Raw genomic sequence first — 21,587 nt, 5'->3', positions numbered from 1 at the left:
CTGGAAACAAAGGACAACAGCTCTTATCAGAGATCTTGGGAATTGGAGCTGGAAAGTCCCGAGTGTTCCAGAGAGCTGTTTACATGGACTACTTTAACCGTGTTTCACTTTGGGATGTCCTTTTCTTCCTCGCTCTTTTTCTGTGCAGTCCTGGTTGTCCTGGAACTCACTCAGGGCTGGCCTTGAATCCAGAGAGAGATCCCCCTGCCTCTGACTTCCAAGTGCTGGGATTAAAGATGTGCCCCTACACACCTCGCTTATAGTTTATACCCCCGGTGGGGGGGGGGGGTGTAAAAGAAGAAAAACCTTAACTCGAGAAATTAAAACTTCCTTGTGAAGAATCTCTTCTTTAAATGTTTTGCTTTGAAATAAGTGGTTTTACAGAGTATGCAGCGATCTTAATATTTCAGTACTATAGCAATAAGCTGTCACAAATATTGGTGTGAACAAACCTTTTTTATCTAGGAGGAAAACAGGTTAATATTATGCTTCAAATTGTACATTCACTAAGCAGGTTGCCTTGGGGTGTACAATGTGCAGTTTACAGTTTGCAAAGCCACCAGTTTTCCAGGACCTACTTCACCTTCTTGGAAGTATTTTTGGTATCCATCCAACACCAGCCTTCTGTGAAGCGCCTAGCCTTTGGATTTTGCTCATTGTCAATTAAGACTGCTTAACTTCAGGTTTCCATTACTTGTATTTCAACCTCAATTCCACTTTTAAGACACACACACACACACACACACACACACACACACACACACAAAAAAAAACTGGCCCGCTGTTCAAAGGAAGGTTTTGCCAGACTAGAAGAAAACTTTTGTTTTTGCCAGTGGCTTCGTCAACCAGCCGTCTTTCGGATCCTACATTAAGGGTTGCTGTTACGGTAGCTGCATTCCTTTCTCCCCAAATCGTACAAGCGGCGGGTAAAACGAAGGTCAGGAAAAACAAAGCCAGAACTCCAGTAAGCAGGAAAGCAAGTACAGGCGCCCGAATGAACGGCGGTCGCGTTGATCACACGGTCTCCTGAGGGCACAGGAGGGCACAGATAAGCAAATCACTACTGCGGACCCCTTGAAAACTTCCTCCTTTGGCCAATTTACTCTCTAGAAAGCCCTAACGGCCGCGACCCAGAGCCACTCGCCGGAAAGCACGCCGGAGAGCGGCCACGGGGCTCCAGGCCCCGCCCACTCAGAGGCGGGACTCGCCCCTCCCCTCCCGGAATCAGAGCCGGTCCCCTGAGAGGCAAACCAGAGCGGAAGCCCCTCGGCCGGTGCTCCGGAAACAGTAGCCATTACTTCCGTGAGGGACTTGTGTGCCTGGGGTGTGTGCTACGGGGTGCATTTTGTGTTTGAAATAGGGGGTACGCCATGTCCCGTGGGTCCAGCGCCGGTTTTGACCGCCACATTACTATTTTCTCTCCCGAGGGCCGACTCTACCAAGTAGGTGAGTGAACCGGGGCCGCCGGTGGGACACCCGAATTGCTCTGTCATGCTTCGTCCTGGAGCGAGCAGACGCGGCCCAAGCAGAGTCTGGGGCTAGAGGCAGGGCCCGGACCAGGAAAGGAGAAGGATCGAGGTCGGGTTCCATCTCGTATTCCCATCCCCGTCTGCAAACAGACTTTTAGGCCGAAACCGAACCGGAATGCCTCCAGAAGGGCCTCACTGTCCAGACACAAAGAGTTAGGTCTTGCCCTGCAGTGCGTGCCTCCGGCTTCCGGAGTCCCCTTCGCTCAGCGGCTCCCAGCCTCCCCAACGCTGCGACCCTTTAACACAGTTCCTCATGTTGTGGTGATCCCCAACCATAAAATTAGTTTTGTTGCTGCTTCAAAACTGTAACTTTGCTACGTTTATGAAACGTAATGTAAATATGTCTGTGTTTTCGATGGTTTTAGGCGACCCCTGTGAAATAGGTCGTTGGACCCCGAAGGAATCGTGACCCTCATGTTGAGAACCGCTGCCTTAGCTCCATCCTACCTGGAGCCCGAGTCTTCGCTGAGAGCGATTGGTTCCTTACCCAGCCATCTAAATGCAACCCCTTCTCCCCTTTTGGCTTTCTTTGTGGTCAGTTCTATACAAGCATGCAAAGCCTTACCCGACAGACACTACTGCTTCTGGAAAAGGGATAAATGTCACTCGCCCCTAATGAAGCTCACAGCTTAAAGGAAGTGACAGATGTTGAGCCGAACGGATAAAGAGAGAGGAGTGCAATATTTGCAGAGTTTAAAAGTGCGCGCTAATAATAATTTTACCCGTCTCTAGGAACGCCCTGTACTTTTGAAGCTCGATCTAGTGGAGGCACAGTGTTAATCTTTACTGAAAGAACAGCTTTAATAGACAGAAACCTGAACTGTCGGTTACTGCGTGTAACAGTAGATTCTGGTAAATTGAGATCGTGGCAGGGTTTAGGTAAGGATTATAGGACAAACTTATAAACTCTTGCCACAGAAAATTTAGTGTCAGTAGGGCCTGATGCACATCTGGTCCATGATAATTTTATTCTGGAGTAAGTCATTTATCTCAGTGTCTTGGCAAGGAGAATGTACTACCTTGGTTGACAAGCCTAGAGTTGGCCTGTACATGGAGTTCTACACCTACACATCGAGAAGTCAAGTTAAAGAAGGTGGCCTGCTGTACAGTGTAGCTACATCCATTGTATGTGGTGTGGCAAAGGCCATCAGCGTTTAAGTAATTCTGTAACCCACTTAATCCACCTCATTTGAAGGTTGTGATACGAAGTGGTGTCCCAATCAGGGACTTTTTTTAGTGTTTTATTTCTGAGTTTCAGAGAATTTTTTGTGTATTAGATTATTGTTGTTTGAAGTGTTGTTTTTGTTTTTAAGTTAACAGAAAAAAACCACACTTGAACTTGTATCTTGTTTCTGTAAACTGCTTTGTAGAAACTGGCCAGCAAGCAGTCTCAGTGCTTCCTGAGTTTGGTGGATAGAAAGGCAGCGTGTCTTGACATTTTAGTAGGACTCGGGAGAGAAGATGGAGCTGAGAGCAAGTTTAATAGGAGACAGTGGTTTTAATCGTTCCCTTTGTTATTCAGGACATCAGTTAGGCCTTGTGGAGAAAAAGAAAGTGAAAGAGTAGTCTGAGCAAGCAGTGCTGAGTGCAGGCCTCGCAGCTGAGCCTGGGTTACAGTACTGCCTGTGCTCCATGCTAGCTAGCCTGGGCAATTATATAATCTTTGCTCAATTTGTGTTTGCAAAATTGGCCTAATAGTTCCTCCTCTTGTGGTTGTTGTGAGGATTAAATAAGGCAATCCTTATAGATCACTTAGTGTGAGCATTTGGTATGACAGAATGCCTATTTGGCTTTAAAAAGAAAAAGTCTGTTAAATTGGGATCTCTATAGATAAGGAGTCCCTTTCTTTAGGTCCAGCCTTGCTTAGTTTGCTGGTGAAATATGTGTGACCATCCACAGTACTGTAAGTGCTGTGTATCAGGTTCAACTACGGACTCCCTCAAAGACACAACATCTAAGAACTATAAAAATACAAACTGTTAACCTAGACAGCTGAAGAATAATATAACCAGTTGGAGTGATGGTAAGGGAAGTAAGGATTGATAGAATGTTCCTCATTTGCCATAGTTTAAGACTCGAAGGTCCCATAAGGGATTCGGAGTAGTGTTTGCCTAGCATGCCTGAGCATCTGTATTTATTCCCAACACCAAAGTAAATACATAGCAGTAATGAAGGTATACATTTAAATTACAGTTCTAAGTATGAATAAAAACAGGATCTGTAATTTTAACAGTAGCAGTAGAAAGAGTTTTAAAAAAATAACACCTTGGTAACTATTGAATCTTTTTCTTTAGATCTTAAAATAATTTTTAAAAGTACATTTTATGTATTTTGTATGTGCAGAGATCAGAGGACAACCTAGGAGTCAGTTCTCTCCTCCTACCGTGTAGGTCCTGGGAATCAAGTCAGGGTGTCCTGCCACTAGCAGGTGTCTTTACCTCCTGAACTAGCTGTCTGTCTGGCCCTGAAATATTTTCCCCTGAATATTTATTTTGCAAATAGTGTGTGTTATGTGTGTGCACGCACGCGTGTACTTGTGTGCCTGCCCAACATGGCTGCTAGGAACCAAATGTCCTCTGCAAGACCAATACTCTTAGCTCTAGAGCCATCTCTCTAGCCTCTGAAAATTTTTTAACATATGTGCAGATTGTGTTTGTGTGCAAACGTGTTAGGAATTGTAAAACGTAGATTTAAAGTTTGATTTTTTTTTAATTCTGTTGCCTTAATTGTCTGTTTGAGTGTTCATGTGCACATCAGAAGGCGACTTGGAGTTGGTTCTCTCCACCTGTGGGTCTCAGGGTGTCCTTTGTGGTTGTGTATCCCACAACTCCCTGAGCCATCTCTCTGGCCCTGAAGTGTTTTCTCTTAATGTGTTAATTGCATTTGTTAAGAATTATAGAGCTCCTTGCTTTAAAATTTCACTTAAGGGTTTGGGGTGTAACTCAGTGGTTATCGCACCTGAGAAAAACATGGAGTCGGGTAAGAGGAAGAGAGGAGAGTGTTCAATGTGTGTGTGTGTCTGTACACACATGTTTGCACCAAAAAAGCTATAGGCTCACATTGTTATATTTTCAAATCTCATATTCTCCTATGTCAGTACAAAGACTGCTGATGACCCACTCTTGAGGATCACTGCTTTTATAGATGACCCATGCTTCCTGATTGTATAACCTTAAAACTTTGGGAAACAGCTCTCTTCTTTTTTGTTGTTTTTAGAGGTTTATTTTATTTCTAATTGTGTGTGTGTCTGTGTCTTTGCTGCGCGTGCGTGGATGCTGGGAACTGAGCCTGGGTCCTCTGCAAGAGTAATAACATATTAACTGCTGAGCCATCGCTCCAGTTTCTCATCTTTTTTTTATAACCATCTTTACAGGCTGTTTGGATCTTTCATCTTAATTTTCCAACTCTGTTTATCTAGGAAGAAGAAATTAAATTTATATTCCCAAATTCAGTATAGCATTTAAAACAAAAGTGTGGGTGGAAAGAGTCTTACATTGTGTTGCTAATTATTAGCACCTCAGAATCACTTGTGTATGCTTTGTGAGGCCCAGTGTGTGTCCAAAGGGGGATGTGCTTCTCTGCTGTGTGCTGGCCTACGCTGAGCCATTCATTACCTGATATGCTTCTTATCCTGGATTTCTGATATAATAGACATAGTACCTTCTATAGTTGGCCTGTTCTCCACTAATGTTACACAAATGAAAAGTTGACGGAGTGGTAGGAATTGTAGGAAATAAGCAAATTGTAAGAGGTTAATATGAGAAAAGTCCTTATATTTAGAACAGTTGTTTGCTAATCCTGTTATTTGTAAGGAAAGAATTTATATCTTTTATTTTTAAGATTTGTTTGTCTGGCAGTGGTGGTGCATGCCCTTAATCCCAGCACTTGGGAGGCAAAAGCAGGTAGATCTCTGAGTTCAATGTCTACAGAGAGAGTTTCAGAACATCCAGGACTACACAGAGAAACCCTATCTAAAAAAAAAACACACCAATTTTTTTAAAAAATTATGTATATTAGTGTTTGCATACATGTATGTGTATGCGACATATACTTTGGGGTACTTGCAGATCCCAGATGAAGGCAGGAATCCCTTGGGACTGGAGTTCAGGGAGTTGTGGCTGCATTATTGGTTCTGGGAACCAAGACCAGGTCCTCTGCAAGAGCAACGATTGCTTATAACCACTGAACCATCTTTCCATCCCAACAATTTGCATCTTAATAACTTGTTTTTATATTGAACACAGAACTACTGTGTTTGGCAGTTTGTGTGTGTGTGTGTGTGTGTGTGTGTGTGTGTGTGTGTGTGTGTGTGTAGTGGGGAGGAGATAGGGCTGTGTGTGCACACGGCAAAGTGCGTATGCTAGGTGCACACTTCAAGTCAGAAGACATCAGAAACCTTGCTCTTCCAGCCTACCTAGTCCTTTGAACAGGGAACAGGGACTCTCACTGAACCTAGAAATCTAGAAGGAGGCTGGCTGCCAGCAATCTCCAGTGAGTCTCCCATCATCCCAATCTCCAGTGAGCCTCTCGTCATCCACCACTTACACATACATGCTCAGGGTTTATAGGCATCCACCACTTACACATACATGCTCGGGGTTTATAGGCATCCACCACTTACACATACATGCTCGGGGTTTATAGGCATCCACCACTTACACATACATGCTCGGGGTTTATAGGCATGTGACCATGCCTGGCTTCCTATGTGAGTGCTGGATGTTTGAATTCAGTTCTCATGCTTACACAGCAAACACTCCTTCCCGCTGAGTCATCTTCCTTGCCCAGGTTTGATTTGGTTTTTCAGTTTGGAGAGGAGTGGTGTGGGGGTCAGAGAACAACTTGCAGGAGTTACTCCTTCCTACCTTACAGAATCTGGGGCTCAAACTCAGGTTATCAGGCTTAGTCCAAAGTATTTCACCTGCTGAACCATCTTGAGGGTCTTGGTGGGTTTTTTGTTTTTGTTTTGAGACAGGGTTTTGCTGTGAGCATGGTTTTGAACTTGAGACAGTTCTTTTGCCTTAGGCTCCCCAGGGCTGAGATTATAGGCATGCACCACCAAACACGGCCAAAGACTATTTTTTAATGTGTAAAAAATGACCGGCTGGGGTTCAAAAAAAAAAGTAGAGTCAGATGTATTCTTGCATATGATTTCAGGACTAGCCAGGGCTATATAGATTCTGCCTCCAAAATAAAATACAGACCAAAATAAATAACCAAGCATGATAGGTGTTTTGTGTTTGTAATCTTGTAGTTCCAGCTGTGGTGTGGCAGAGACAGGCAGATGATCTCTGAGACTTGCTGCCTAGCCAGCCATACTTTGCAAGCTCCAGAACAGGGAGAAACCCTATCTCAAAAAACAAGGTGGACATCCCTGAGGAATGAATGACACCTAAGGTTGTCCTCTGGCCATCACACATGTGTGCATGAGTCCTGCACACAGACACAAAGGATTGAATAATTTGATTCACTTGGATCTGTTTTTTTTAATTATTATTATTTTTTAGTTATGTGTATGAGTATGGGTATGTGTGTGAGTGTGCCCATGGAGTACAGAACAGGGCATCAGATCTTCTGTAGCTGGAGTTAAAGGAAGCTGTGAGCAACCTGGTAGGGATGCTGGGAACCGAACTCAGGTCCTCTCTAGCACGTCCAGTCTGCACTAACGTCCACTTAATAGATTTTTCTGGATGATTGTTTCATTGTTTGAAACAGTCTTGTTATTGACCAATATGTCCTTGGGCCTTCTTCAACTTTAGTACCAGAATTCTAGGCCAAGGCTACCACCGCCAACTTCTTTCGGTAAATTTTTATATTTCTGATACTGTGGTTTTCCTTTTTAAATTTGTTATTACTTTGTGTGTGGGTACATGTGCCACAGTGCTCTCAGTGGTGTTCAAGTGCAGCTTTGAGGAGCTGGTTCTTTCCTTCTGCATTATTATGTCAGTTCTGTGCGTTGACCTTGAGTCAGTAGTTCCCCTAGTTAGGTTCCTGCTGCTGATAGAACAGCTTGGAAAGGAGCAAGTCCATGCTGCTTACACCTCTCAGTCACAGTCATCACTGAAGAAGGACAGTGTCTTAGGCAAGGAACCTGGAGGCAGGAACTGAAACAGAAGCCATGGAGTGATGGAGGAAGGTCATTGGTTAAATAAAAAGAAACTGCTAGGCCCTCATTGGTTAGAAGATAGGTGGGAGGAGTAAACAGAACAGAACACTGGGAGGAAGAGGAAGTGAGCTCAGACACCACAGCTCTCCTCTCGGGAGCAGATGCCTCAGAGAGACGCCATACTCCCAGCTCCCAGGCAGACGCACGCGATGAAGCAAGCCACCAGGTCAGACATGCTGAATCTTTCCCGGTAAGACCGGTGCTCACAGATTATTAGAGATGGGTTGATCGGGATATCAGAATTAGCCTAGAAGAGGCTAGATAGAAATGGGCTAAGCAGTGATTAAATGAATACAGTTTGTGTGTTGTTATTTCGGGCATAAGCTAGCCAGGCAGCCGGGGTGCTGGGAACGCAGCCCCGCTCATATTACAACAATGGAGGAGCACTGGATACTTGTGTTTCTTATCCTGGTCATTTATGGATGCTCTGGCTGGTCCTCAGAGCCAGTGTCCAGAGTAACGCTTAAAGAAGATTTTGAGATTGTCTACTATGTAGCAAAATTTAAGCCACAGCTGAGATTAAAAATAATTTTTAAATTATCTTCTAAGCCAAGTGATGGCACACAGCATCAATCCCAGCACTCTGGAAGCAGAGGCAGGCAGATTTCTGTGAGTTTGATATCATCCTGATCTACAGAGTGAATTCCAGGACAGACAGGACTACACAGAGAAACCCTGTCTCAAAAAAGAAAAAAAAATCTATCTTCCATATTTTCTGTATTATCATAGAAAACGATAGTCTTATTTCTAACCTTATCACCCGAAAGACCATCCTTGTCAAGTAAACTATGTGATACCCGTGTAGTTTGTGTGTGGTTTCCATCTTGAGGCCTGTTTTTAAAAACAATGCATTGGCAGTGGCTAGAAGTACACAATCTGAAGTTGTAATAAACCAAAGAACCCTGTAGACTGTTATAAAAATTACAACATTTTCTTTCCATTTTTGAGAAAGGATATCATTTATGTAGCCCTGGCTGGCCGGGTCTATGCTGGGATCAAACTTCAAGTGATAGACAGAGTATTAACATGAAATAGAATAGCAATTAAAACTGTATGTGGTTTTAGTTATTGACCAAAAATTAACAGAAGTATTAAATCTTCAGAGCAGCTAATGTTGACCTAGGCATACCAGGCGTGGTCTAATTAATACCCATAAAACATTTTGAAGTGCTGAGATATGTTAAGATCTGCTGTGGTAAAGTTAGAGTAAGACTGTCAGAATTTGGTGCTTGATCCCAATGAAAATTCCATAAAATAAAGTTGGAAGAAATGGAACTGGTTTGACTGATTAATTGGCATTTTTATTGTTTTGGCTTTACTTTCCATGGTTGGTATTCCATGCTCATATAGTGTAACTTCATTCTTTTAATGATAATTTGTTAATTAAGAATCGATTATAAATTTTATCCCACCTTAGCCAGACATGGTGGCACATGCTTTTAACCCCAGCACTCAGGAGGTCCAGGCCAGCCAGAGCTGCATAATGAGATCCTGTCTCAAAAATGGAAAGACAATTTATTATTATTATCATTATTGTTGTTGTTGTTTTTCAAGACAGGGTTTCTCTGGTAGGCCTGTCTGTCCTGGAACTTACTCTGTAGATCAGGCTGGCCTTGAACTCACAGAATTCTGTCTGCCTCTAAGGTGTGTGCCACTATGCCCAACTCTACTTTTTTTTTTTTAAAGACAGCGTCTCTAGTATCTCAGGCTGGCCTCAAACTCCCGCTTACCTTGAATTTCTGATCTCCTGTTTTCACCAGATGCTGGCGTTTTAGTCCCCACAGTCAGACTGACCCAGAACTTGTGTACACTGAGCCTGCATTCTATAGCTGAGCCACATCCCAGCCCCAAAATAACTAAACCTGTTTTGTATTTGCAGAATATGCTTTTAAGGCTATTAACCAGGGTGGACTCACATCTGTGGCTGTCAGAGGAAAAGACTGTGCAGTAATTGTCACACAGAAGAAAGTACCCGTAAGTAGTTAGCCCAGGCAGTTGATTGCTACGTGTTAACATCTAAGAATTCTTTGTGATTTTGAACAGCATTCCATTACTACCTATTCACATTAGCAGTGTTCCTGGTCATTCAAGAACCATTGAGCAGCTGAAGATGGGTCGGCTGAGTAGATAGAAGTATAAACTCTGTGATGTAATTATAATAAATGCAATGAGATATCTAAGTCCTTTGTTTTCTGGACTTTTAACCCACAGAAAACATCTAGCAGAAGCATCTCTACCCTGTTTTTCAAGATTGGTTCTAACTGTAAAAATGAACAGAATATATATGTCTCATAACTTCTACTTGACAGTTTATTATTGCAATTCTATACTGTTAGTTTTTCATAAATGCACAGAAGCCTGTGGACCTTAAATCGAAATGTTTGTGATTTATTTTGTTCTTTAGGACAAATTACTGGATTCCAGCACAGTGACCCACTTGTTCAAGATAACCGAGAACATTGGCTGTGTGATGACTGGGATGACAGGTAACTGACCAGCTGCCTTCTTGGGAATACAGGCCTGATGTTACTCCATCATAATTACGTTTGTGTTTGTTTGTTTTGGCATTTATTTATTGATTGTGTGTGAGGTCAGAGGGTGCCCTGTGAAAGTCGCCCTTGTCTGCCCTGTGGGTTCTGAGGATGGAACTCAGGTCATCGACTCTATAGCAAACGCCCTTCCCTGCTGAGCCATCTTGCAGCCCTGTCTTTTGTGTTTTAAAGATCCTTTAGTGTCTGAGTTGTAGTGTTGCTAGTAGACACTGTCTTCCACGGTGAGTATTAACTTGTGTTTCCACAAGTGTGCTTACTTGTGCGGATGTCTGTGGAGGCCAGAGGTGTCTTCCCTCCACTCTCCACCTCAGTATTCAAGACAAGATCGCTCCCCAAATCTGGATCTGTCTGTTTCAACTAGACTGTGTGGCTAGCATGCCCCTCCCCCAGCCCCCAGGGTTACAGGTGCACACCCAGCTCTTACCAGGGTGGGTACTCGGGACCCAAACGTTGGTCCTTGTGCTTGCACAGAACTGGACCCACTGAGCCGAGGCCCCAGAGTCCAGTATCAGTATTTTAAGGCTATAATGAATTTATTGGTTGGTTGTTCAGTTGGTTATTTAGTTGACCGAGTGGCTTTTTGATTAGAGGGGCTTGTTTGTCTGTCTGAGATAGAGTCTGGAACTCACCAATGATTCTCATCCTGCCTAATGCTGTGACCCTTGCTGTGGTGACCCCAACCCATAAAATTATTTTCATTGCTATTTCTTAATTGTAATTTTGCTACTATTATGAATTGTAATGCAAATACCTGTTTTCTGATGGTCTTAGGCAACCCCTGTGAAAGGGTTGTTCTACAGCCCTCCCAGAGGGCTTGATACCCGCAGGTTGAACCACTTGAGTAGACCAAGCTGCTCCTGCCTGCTGAATGCTGGGATTAAAACCTGTGCCGCTATGCCTGGTGGCTGGTTGGGTTTTTGAGACAGTGTCTTGCAGTATAGCCCAGTCTACTTCATATTCAATAATTATGCCCAGCCTACTAAGTGCTGGTAATACAGGAGTGGCTTTGAGTTATTTTGATATCTTAAGTATAATGGGATTAGGTCTTTATGCTGCTGATAGGTAAGCTGGACCCATCTTAGATACTGTATTTCAGATGTGGTTAGTAATTTAAAGAGACCTAAATAATTAATCTTACTCACATCTAGTCACAACACTAGTTAGAAGTGAGTGAACATTTATATAAAAGTTACTTTGGCTTTCAGTTTTCTGAATTCAAAGAAAAATTCAAGTTAAAACATAGATGAAGAGATACTATTCTTTTCCCTTAAGTATCTATTTTAGGAGGCAAGAGACACGGCTCAAGGATTAATGCCCTTGCTGCTGCAGAGGACCGAGGTTCATTTCCCAGCACCCGCATAGCAGTTCATAACCCCATCCATGATATTTTTGTCCTCTTAGGGCACTAAGCACACATGGTACACTTACAAGCAAACACTCATACACATGAAATTAAAATAGATCTTTTGGTTTTTTAAGGCAGGATTTCTCTGTGTAACAGTCCTGGCTGCCCTGGAACTCTCTTTGTAGACCACACTGACCTCCAACTCATAGAGATCCTCCTGCCTCTGCCTCCCAAGTGCTGGGATTAAAGGCTTGTGCCACCACCACCTGGCGTAAAATAAATCTTTTAAAAATAGTATTTCCATTGAAACCTTTTTTAAAAGCCTATTCTTTAGAGTAACTAGACTTTATTATTACATAAGTATTTGTACACATAAGCCATGGAGTGTGTGTAGAGGACAGAGGACAACTGTGGTAGTTGGCGCTCTTCTTCCACACTGAGTCCCAGGGATCAGACTCAGAGTCATCAGGCTTGGTGGCAAGCCCTTTCTCTGTAGCTTTGGAGCCTGTCCTGGAACTAGCTCTTGTAGATCAGGCTGGCCTCAGACTCACAGAGATCCATCTGCTCTGCCTCCTGAGTGCTGGGATTAAAGGCGTGCACCACTGCCGCCCAGCTAATTTATTACATTTTTGTAGACGCTGTTTTGTCTGTTGGTGAAAGACTTGGTGTAAAAGAGCAATATGGTATATAAGTTTAGCTCTGTGTTTTAATCTCCTTTCTTACATGCCAAGTTACTCAATGTTCATTATCACAGGAAAAAGCCACAGTGGACCCTTTGTTCTTCTATAATTGTATTTGAAATAAACATAAAGATATTTATAGTGAAGAAATAGGCTTTCACGTTCATTCTGTGCTTCTGAAGTGGTAAATCTTGGGGTTTTGTTTATCCATGAAGCTGACAGCAGATCCCAGGTACAGAGGGCACGCTATGAGGCAGCTAACTGGAAATACAAGTACGGCTATGAGATTCCTGTGGACATGCTGTGTAAAAGAATCGCTGATATTTCTCAGGTCTACACACAGAATGCGGAGATGAGGCCGCTCGGTTGTTGTAAGTATGCTCAGAAATCTTCTGAAGAGTTGAGATGTAATTGTCTTTAAAGCGTGTAGACGGAGACTGAGACCACACTTGGGTTCTGAACGTGTAGTTTGAAACTAAAGCTTTGAGTTCTGTTTAGAATGTGACGTGGAACAGCCAAGTCCCCATTTTACTAGGTTTTTGTAATGGGGTTCTTCTGTGATTCCAGGTTATGAATTCTGTGAAAATTTAGAAGGCATCTTAACAGTGTCGATGCTGTTTGGTCATGGGATAAAGAATTGGGATAACACATAGCCTAACAGCTTATGTTTGTATTTCTAATTTAAATTTTTTGTTTGGTTGGCTTTTTGAGGTAGGGTTTCTCTGTAACAGAGCCCTGACTGTCCTGGAACTCACTCTGTGGACCAGGCTGGCCTCTATCTCACACAGATCTGCCTGTCTGCCTCCCAAGTGCTGGGATTAAAGGTGCGTTCATTGAGGAAGAGTAAGATTTATTGATCTTTAAATTTAATGTTTTTTAAACTCACCTGACAATCTCAATGAATATTTGGTTTTTGTTTGTTTGTTTGTTTTTGTTTTCCAAGGCAAGGTTTCTCTGTGGCTCAGGCTGGCCTCAAACCCGAATCCACTTGCCTCTGCCTCCAGAGTGCTGGGATTAAAGGCATGCGCCACTACTGCCTGGCGTCATATTTGTTTCTTGGCATCATTCATTAATGAAAATTTAATGTTCCAGTTCCCTGACCTTCGTGTGTGTGTGGTACTGGGCTTCAAACCAGGGCTGCGTTTGCTGGGCGAGTGCTCTACCACAGAACTAGACCTAGCTCTGAGAATTAAGTGTAATGTTTCTTTTTAGCAAATGATTCTGTTGACCTTTTAAACATTATTTCTTCTTTAGTTTCTTATTTTCTTCATGTGTGGTGTTTTGCCTGCATGTATTTCTGTGCACCCTGAGATGGGCTGTGGAGGCTAGAAGAGGGTGTCAGATCCCTGGAACTAGAGTTAAAATGGCTGTAGGCTGCCACGGGGTTGCTGGGAATCGAACCCTGATTCTCTGGAAGAGCACCCAGTGTTCCTTTAACTGCTGAGCTGTCTCTCCAGTTCCTAATTTCATCCCTGTCCCTCCTTTAACTCTTGAGTTTGAGTAGCTCAAGCTTGCATCAAATTTGTGATCCCCAACTCAGCCTCTTAAGTGTTAGCGTACAGGTGTGGTGGCTGCTACTGCCCTCCCTGCTCGGCCTCTTTTGTTCACGCTCCTCTGCTGATCTCAGGCGTTATTCTCGGGCCTTCTCCTGTGGTCTCTGGTTAATGTCGCCCTTGAGTGGCTTCACTTGCTTTCTTCTTTCCTCTGTGCCAGTCGCTCACCTGGTTTCTTACCCCACCTTCCCATCTCTCAGGCCCCGTGACACCGGGTCCCTACTGCCTACCTGCATCCTCAGCTTCCCCTTCGTAGTCTTACTCACCTTCCTGGTCGTCTGATTTTGCCTCAGAGTATCTTATTCCCTCCTCCTGTCATTCTCTCACTGTCATATTGCCATTATTTTTCAGCTAATTTATTTCTTTCTGTCCCTTCCTTTTTTAATCTGTCCTCTGTACCCATGAATTATTCTAAAAATGAATTTTGATTGTTACAGCAAAGAGGGATCTGAGGAGACTGGTGATGACATGGGCTTTGGTCTTTTTACTAAGCTTCTTAACATGGCCAATAAAACGTTGAGCCTGTTTAAAACAGCAACAGACTGGGGCTGGAGAGATGGCTCAGAGGTTAAGAGCATTGCCTGCTCTTCCAAAGGTCCTGAGTTCAATTCCCAGCAACCACATGGTGGCTCACAACCATCTGTAATGAGGTCTGGTGCCCTCTTCTGGCCTGTAGGCATACAAGGAGGCTGAACACTGTATACACAATAAATAAATAAATATTAAAAAAAAAAAAAAAAAAAAAAAAAACAAAAAAAACAGCAACAGACTGATAGATAGATCCTTTTCCAAAACAGCAGCTTACCTGTTACCTGATCTGACAGTGGTTGTAAAGTTAGATTTTAATGGTTTGAGAAAATACATGAGCCTAAAATTAGTGTCCAAATAATGATTAACAATAACTGTGTGGTGACACCAAGAAAGGAAATGTCTTTGTAGGACAGTGTAACCTGTGTCTTTGGAACCTTCTTTCCAGGTATGATTTTAATTGGTATCGATGAAGAACAAGGCCCTCAGGTGTACAAGTGTGACCCTGCAGGCTACTACTGCGGCTTCAAAGCCACCGCAGCCGGCGTCAAACAGACAGAGTCCACCAGCTTCCTCGAAAAGAAAGTGAAGAAGAAATTTGATTGGACATTTGAACAAACAGTGGAAGTAAGTTAGCCAAAAGGAGTTGAATTTTTTTTTTACTGCTATAGAAGAGTAAGCATTGTTGTGTTATTGATAGTCTATAAAAGCTATTTCTTAGTTGGGTGGTGCTGGTGCACGCCTTTAATTCCAGCACTTTGGAGACAGAGGCAGGAGAATCTCTGTGAGTTCAAGCCAGCTTTGACTACAAAGAGAGTTCTAGGACAGCCAGAGCCATTACACAGAGAAACCGTGTCTTGAAAAAACAAAAAAGAAAGGGGGGTGGCTATTAATGATGTCACAAGATCCAAATTTGTTAGCTTAATGGTACAATTCATATCATCTGGCTGACATTGGGGGAAAAGGGGATGCTTTTATTCATTTCCTATCTTAGTTCGTAATGGAATTTAAACAATATCCAACAAACACATAATAAAATAAGAATCAAGACTCAAAGACTGGCATGGTTAATATGATTAACAGACTCAAATTGAGTTTAAATTTTCTGGATTAAAAAACTAAAAAGACTTAAGATTTGCTTTGTTAATATTTATTTTTTGTGTGTATACATGCATGTGTGTGTGTGTGTTTGAGTGTGCCATGACACTCATGGAAGCCAGGACCAACTTGCAGGGTCAGTTCTTTTCTGCCATAAGGGTTCGAAATTGAACTCAAGTTGTTAAATTTGGCAGCTGGCACCCTTACTCACGGAGCTATCTTACTGGTCCAGTAATAATTTTTTTTTCTTAGTAATAATTATTTTTATGGTCCTAAATAAAAGCAGCTACAAACCAAGTTCTTGGAGAGCAGATTGTTCCCTAGTAAAAGAATATGTGCTCAGAGGGCTGGGAAGAGAGCTCAGTCAGAAAAGTCTCACTTCAGTGCCTCGACCCACAGCACCAGCATAACCCTGATTCTGCTTGTGACTGTAGACTTGAGGTGCCCACGTGGTCAGTTCAGACCTTGTCTCCCAATGTTGTCCTCTGACCTCTACACACTCTACACTTTTTAAAAACTTTTATAACCTGGATGTGTTGGTGTACACCAGTAGTCTCGATTTGGGGGAGGCAGAAGCGAGAGGATCGTGAGAAGTTTGAGGCCAGCCTGGTCTACATGAGTTCCAGAATGTTTCTTTCTTTTTTTTTTTTATTTTTCGAGACAGGGTTTCTCTGTGGTTTTGGAGCCTGTCCTGGAACTAGCTCTTGTAGACCAGGCTGGCCTCGAACTCACAGAGATCCGCCTGCCTCTGCCTCCCGAGTGCTGGGATTAAAGGCATGCACCACCACCGCCCGGCTTTAAATGTTTCTTAAAGTATAATTTATGGTAATGTTAATCACATCAGATAGAAAACTGCTTAAAACATTCTTAAATTACCACCTCCAAACCACAAGCATTTAAAAGGTCAGTCATCAGTCTGAATGGTTGAGTTGTTCTTTAGTCTCTTTCACGCCACGTACTAAACATAAAGCCTTCATTATAGTGGTCATCAAACAAATTTTTATTATTTGTTTATTTGTTTGTCTTTTGAAGCAGGGTTTTTCTGTGTAGTTCTGGCTGTCCTGGAACTCACTCTGTAGATCAGGCTGGCCTCAAACTCAGATCCACCTGCCTCTGCCTCTGCCTCCTGAGTGCTGGAATTCCAAGCGTGCACTACCACGCTGGACTGTAAATAAATTGTTATATATTCCATCTATTTTGTTTGATAAACTCTTTAAATTTGGGGCCGTTTAATAGAAGCAGGTTTATGTCGGCAGTTAATAATGTACCTGTAGGACTGTCACTGAATCACAGGAGCTAGTGTCTTGTGGTCGTCGGGGACCGTGATAGCTGGAATGTCCTATATTTTATTGTTGGCATTCTTTTCAGACTGCAATCACATGCCTGTCTACTGTTCTGTCGATTGACTTCAAGCCTTCAGAAATAGAAGTTGGAGTAGTTACAGTCGAAAATCCTAAATTCAGGTGAGTTACGTTTTCAGTCAGGTGTTAAATTCTAGACTAAAAATACTAGAGATGTTAGAGTTCCTTTGTGTGGTGGTGTGACGCTTCCAGGATCTAAGGACTCTGTTTTAAATTTCTTAGAAGTGGTGATACATACTTGTGATCCTGGTACTGGGGAGGCTGAAATGAGGGCGTCACAAATTCAAGGGCCAGCCTGGCTCCTATACCAAAACACCTTATCTCAAACAAATGGTTGAAGAGAAGTGCTTAGCTAGCTTGCTCAAAAGTCATGGGTTCGATCCCTAGCACTGTGGAAACAGAACAACTTTGAGTCTCTTAAAACAGAAGCAGCTCTTCTCCCTCTTCTAACACCAGAGGTGACACACACACACAAAATAACCTTTATACCAAATAAAATGAGGAAATGCGGCTTGGCCAGGTGCTGGCCTGGCGGGCACGCTGCCCTGGATTTGATCCCTGACACCACAACACATAAGTAGACAAACAGGTCCACGGTGGAAACTTTCAGGTGGAAATTTGATTATTTGCTGGGTAAGGGAGCTTTGAAGAGCGTTGTGAAATACTGATCCACAGTTGAGTCGCTGGTGCTTGTCTCGAGTGTTCTTGCTTACCAAGTGTCTTAACTCTCACGCATCAACTTGAGTGATCCAAGTGTGTCAGTCAGCTCATCCTCCCAGCAACCTGTAGGGGTTTGTATGCCATGGACTAGGATGCTGTTGTTGTTAGTGAAAAACATAATTAAATCCACATATGCAAAGAGCTGTTCAGTGTTTTACCTGTTCAGTGTGTCTCCTCTTAGACTATGTCTGTGTTATTGTTGGAGAATTAGTAAACTATTTCAAACCTTGAAGAGTTTTTTAGTGGTGTGTGTGTGTGTGTGTGTGTTTTTATTTTGTGACATTGTCTTGGGATGTAGGCCAAACTGAATTTAAACTTTGGATCATTCTCTCTCAGCCTCCCGAGTACTTGGATTGCAGGTTGTAGCACAAATTCTAATTGTTCTTAATAAAAGCCCAGACTCGGATACTAGGGGGTGAAACCTGAGAGATCAAAGAAGCAGAGCAGCCAGCCACTAGAGACATTTTACCTCTACCAGTGCTGGGGCGATCCTGTCCTCAGACTGCATCCTTAGACTGCATCCCTGACTAACTGCTTCAGACTGTACTGCTCCTCAGACTGCAGCTGTCTCTACCAAACTTCAGACTGTACTGAGCTCCTGTCTTCTCCTTCCTTATATTTCTCTCTCCGCCCGGCCATATCACTCCTGTCTCCACCTCCCTAGTGCTGGGATTAAAGGCTTGGGGTCACCTTTGTGTGAGCTCTGTTTTTCTTTTAGACAGATTCAATCTTATATAGCCCAAGGTGGCCTTGAACTAACAGAGATCCCTCTGTCTCCTGAGTCCTGGGATTAAAGGACTCCCTGGCCTCTAGTGGCTTAGCTCTGAGCTCTGATCTTCAGTCAGGCTGTATTTGTTAAAACAAACAAGATACCACTATAGCAAGTTGCTCTCCCAAACAGACCTCCATAATATGTATATCCCCCCTCCCCCCCGCTTCTGATTTGCTTTGCTTTCTTGGTTGGCTGCAAGTAAGTGATATAAACATGAAAGCCCTATAGAACTAAGAAAATAACAGGTGCATCTAGTCTAATAATTTTTTTCTATAGGAAAATGTTCCCCTTTTTGTTGTTGTTTTGTTTCTTTTTGAGCCCAGGTTGACCTCAGTCCTCGGTACCGGGATTATAGACCACCACACCCATCAGCTTCCTTTTTCTAAGCACTGAAATTCCAACAGGCACTTTGCTTTCTGATCTGTTATGAAACCTTTTTTTTAAAACTGCATCTGAATGTTATTTGCATCTGTTATTTTAAAATTGAGCAAGAAACCAAATATCTGTGTAAGCAAACCAGTGTAGCTGGGCGTTACACAGGCAGAACCCCAGACTTTGGGCTACTGAGATAGGATTATAGGTTCAAGGTCAGCCTGAGAACAGTTGTGAAACCTGTCTCAAAATAAACGTCTTTTAAAAGGCTGAGAGCATAGCTAGGGAGAGTGTTTGTCAGCAGCAGAAAACCTGGATTCAGTGCCAGTACTGGGAAGAGGAAAAAGCTTTGTGTAATTTCTGAATTCTGTGATAGTGAGTGTACTTGAGTCGTAACAAAAACATTAGAAATAGCATAAGACTTTACAACTTTATAAGCTACTTCTTTTCCAAGTTGTAAAAAAAAATGGCCGTTTTGACAGATTTACCTTTTTTTTATTTTTTTTATTTTTTTTTTAAGATTTGTTTATTTATTATGAATGCAACATTCTGCCTCCATGTATGCCCGCATGCCAGAGGAGGGTACCAGATCTCATTACAGATGGTTGTGAGCCACCATGTGGTTGCTGGGAATTGAACTCAGGACCTTTGGAAGAGCAGGCAGTGCTCTTAACCACTGAGCCATCTCTCCAGCCCCCAGATTTACCTTTTTAGAAGTTTAGTAATGAAGTAGGGGCATGGTCACACATACCTATAATTCCAGATCTTGGGAAGTAGAGACAGGAGTATCAGAAGTTTAAGGTCATCATCATTGGCTACATAGTAAGATCCGGGCCAGCCTGGGCTACCTAAATTATGAGACCTTGTCTCAAAACAAAGCATTAAATAGAATCCCAGCAGTGACAAGTTATGTCAACAGTGTTGCCAAGCAACTGATTCCTTTAAGACAGATATTTAGAAAATACATCTTCCACATGAAGCACCTTTTGGTGAATAGATTTTAGATACTATTATAACTTTATGTCTTGGATTTTTTTGCAGTGAAGAGACACCATGACCATGGCAACTCTTGTAAGAAAAACTGAATGAGCTTGCTTATAGTTCAGAGCTTCAGTCCATTATCATGATGGCAGGGAGCATGTTGTGCAGGCAGGTGTGTTACTGGAGAGATAGCTGAGCGTCCTACATCTTGCAGGCAATAGGAAGTCTACTGAGGCACTGGGCAGTATCCTGAGCATGGGAAATCTCAACCCCCATAGTGACATACTTCTTCCCACCCTCTGACAGGGCCACACCCACTCCAACAAAATCACACCTCCTAATAGTGCCATTTCCATGAGATTATGGGTTCCGATCACATTCAAACTACCACACTTTTTTTCATGGATAGTTACTGAGTCCAAGCAGCTTTTGGGGACACTCACACATGGATATGGGTATGTGCATGCATTCACATGTGTATGCAGAGGCCAAATGTTCGAAGGTATCCTCCACCTTTTATGCTGAAGGAGAATCTCACATGATTGCTGATTCAGCTGTCTAGCTAGCCAGCATCCTGCTGAGCTCCGGGATTCCAGAGGCTGCCACGCCTGCCTGTGCTAGTCAGAGCTCATGCAGGTACAGAGAGCACTTTGGTCCCTGTGCCATCCCTTCAGCCCCTCTTCCCCAACAGTTTTTAAGAATTTACTTAAGGCCGGGCGGTGGTGGCGCACGCCTTTAATCCCAGCACTCGGGAGGCAGAGACAGGCGGATCTCTGTGAGTTCGAGACCAGCCTGGTCTACAAGAGCTAGTTCCAGGACAGGCTCCAAAACCACAAAGAAACCCTGTCTCGAAAAACCAAAAAAAAAAAAAAAAAAAAAAAAAAAAAAAAAAAAAAAAAAAAGAATTTACTTAAGTTTCTTGTCTCTCAGTTACTATGAATTTGAGTTATAGTAGTATAGCTATATCAAAGTATGGGTTTTGTTGTTATTGTTTTTGTTTTTTATTTTTTGTTTTCAAGACAGGATTTCTCTGTGTAACAGTCCTGGAACAAGCGCTGTAGGCCGGGCTGGCCTTGAACTCACAGAGATCCCTCTGCCTCTGCTTCCTCAGTGCTGGAATTAAAGGCATGCACCACCACTGTCCAGCCTGAGTTATACTATGTTTTTAAGGCATTGACACCCAAAACAAATTGAATGTAGTTCATATAATTTAGCTTCATATTAATTCACTTAAAATGTTTTCAACTCAGCTGCAATTAAATTCTGGATCTGATATCAAAGAACACTTCACTACCTAGATGAAACTGATGTGTTGTCTGGGAGTTTCAGTAATATAATCTGAGGAAAGAGTCATGAGCATGTAGATTTATAAGATTGGTAATAAATTGGTAGTTGCTGAAGTCAGTTGATCGGTACATGGGAGTTTGCTGTACTGACTTTTGTATGTTTTCCATATTAAAAACCTTATTGAAATAGGCAGTTGTGATTTTTTTATCCTTTGCCTTCCAGGATTCTCTCAGAAGCAGAGATCGACGCTCACCTTGTTGCTCTAGCAGAGAGAGACTGAACGTTGTCATCACTTTACCAAATCCATGATGCCACTTGCCTGTGTGTTTGGTGACAGCAAACCAACATCACAGAGGCCCCTGGGTTGAAGATGGAACCTCTCCCACTCCTCCTGCCACTGAGCTGGTTAGGACTGTATAAATAAAACTGTGCTTTTGGAATACTCGTGTCCTGTCTTTCTTAACCCTAATGTCAGGTGTTACGCCTTAGTACACACAGATAAGTAAGGGTTCGCCATCCTCGGGTCATAGCTCTGGTCATTTTGTGTTTTCCACAGAATGCACCTTTTGTTGCCCCAGTCCACTAACTTGGCATAATAAATAGCAGACTTGGGAGCCGACTTTGGAATTGTCTGGGTTGTCAT

The 21,587-nt window shown here is 42.8% G+C and overlaps 1 protein-coding gene across 1 annotated transcript; it reads left to right on the top strand.

The window, feature by feature from the left end:
• Window positions 1-1,231: 1,231 nt before the first annotated feature.
• Window positions 1,232-21,384, top strand: Psma6 (proteasome 20S subunit alpha 6). The gene is made up of 7 exons (XM_075948342.1): window positions 1,232-1,446; window positions 9,575-9,669; window positions 10,100-10,181; window positions 12,488-12,643; window positions 14,802-14,980; window positions 16,820-16,914; window positions 21,167-21,384. The coding sequence occupies exons 1-7, from the start codon at window positions 1,371-1,373 to the stop codon at window positions 21,222-21,224; spliced, it is 741 nt and encodes a 246-aa protein (XP_075804457.1). The 5' UTR covers window positions 1,232-1,370; the 3' UTR covers window positions 21,225-21,384.
• The last annotated feature ends 203 nt before the right edge of the window (window positions 21,385-21,587 follow it).

This window comes from Microtus pennsylvanicus, chromosome 14, assembly GCF_037038515.1.
Source record: "Microtus pennsylvanicus isolate mMicPen1 chromosome 14, mMicPen1.hap1, whole genome shotgun sequence".
NCBI classification, from domain to species: domain Eukaryota; kingdom Metazoa; phylum Chordata; class Mammalia; order Rodentia; family Cricetidae; genus Microtus; species Microtus pennsylvanicus.
Note: the sequence above shows the minus strand (reverse complement) of the source record. Positions and strands in the feature narration are given on the sequence as shown.

Bases quoted from the DNA above. Each gene is read 5' to 3' on its own strand.
- Psma6 (XM_075948342.1), top strand. From the start codon at position 1,371: ATGTCCCGTGGGTCCAGCGCCGGTTTTGACCGCCACATTACTATTTTC. The intron at 1,447-9,574 runs GTGAGTGAACCG...TTGTATTTGCAG, and splicing joins GGGCCGACTCTACCAAGTAG to AATATGCTTTTAAGGCTATT. The intron at 9,670-10,099 runs GTAAGTAGTTAG...TTTGTTCTTTAG, and splicing joins TCACACAGAAGAAAGTACCC to GACAAATTACTGGATTCCAG.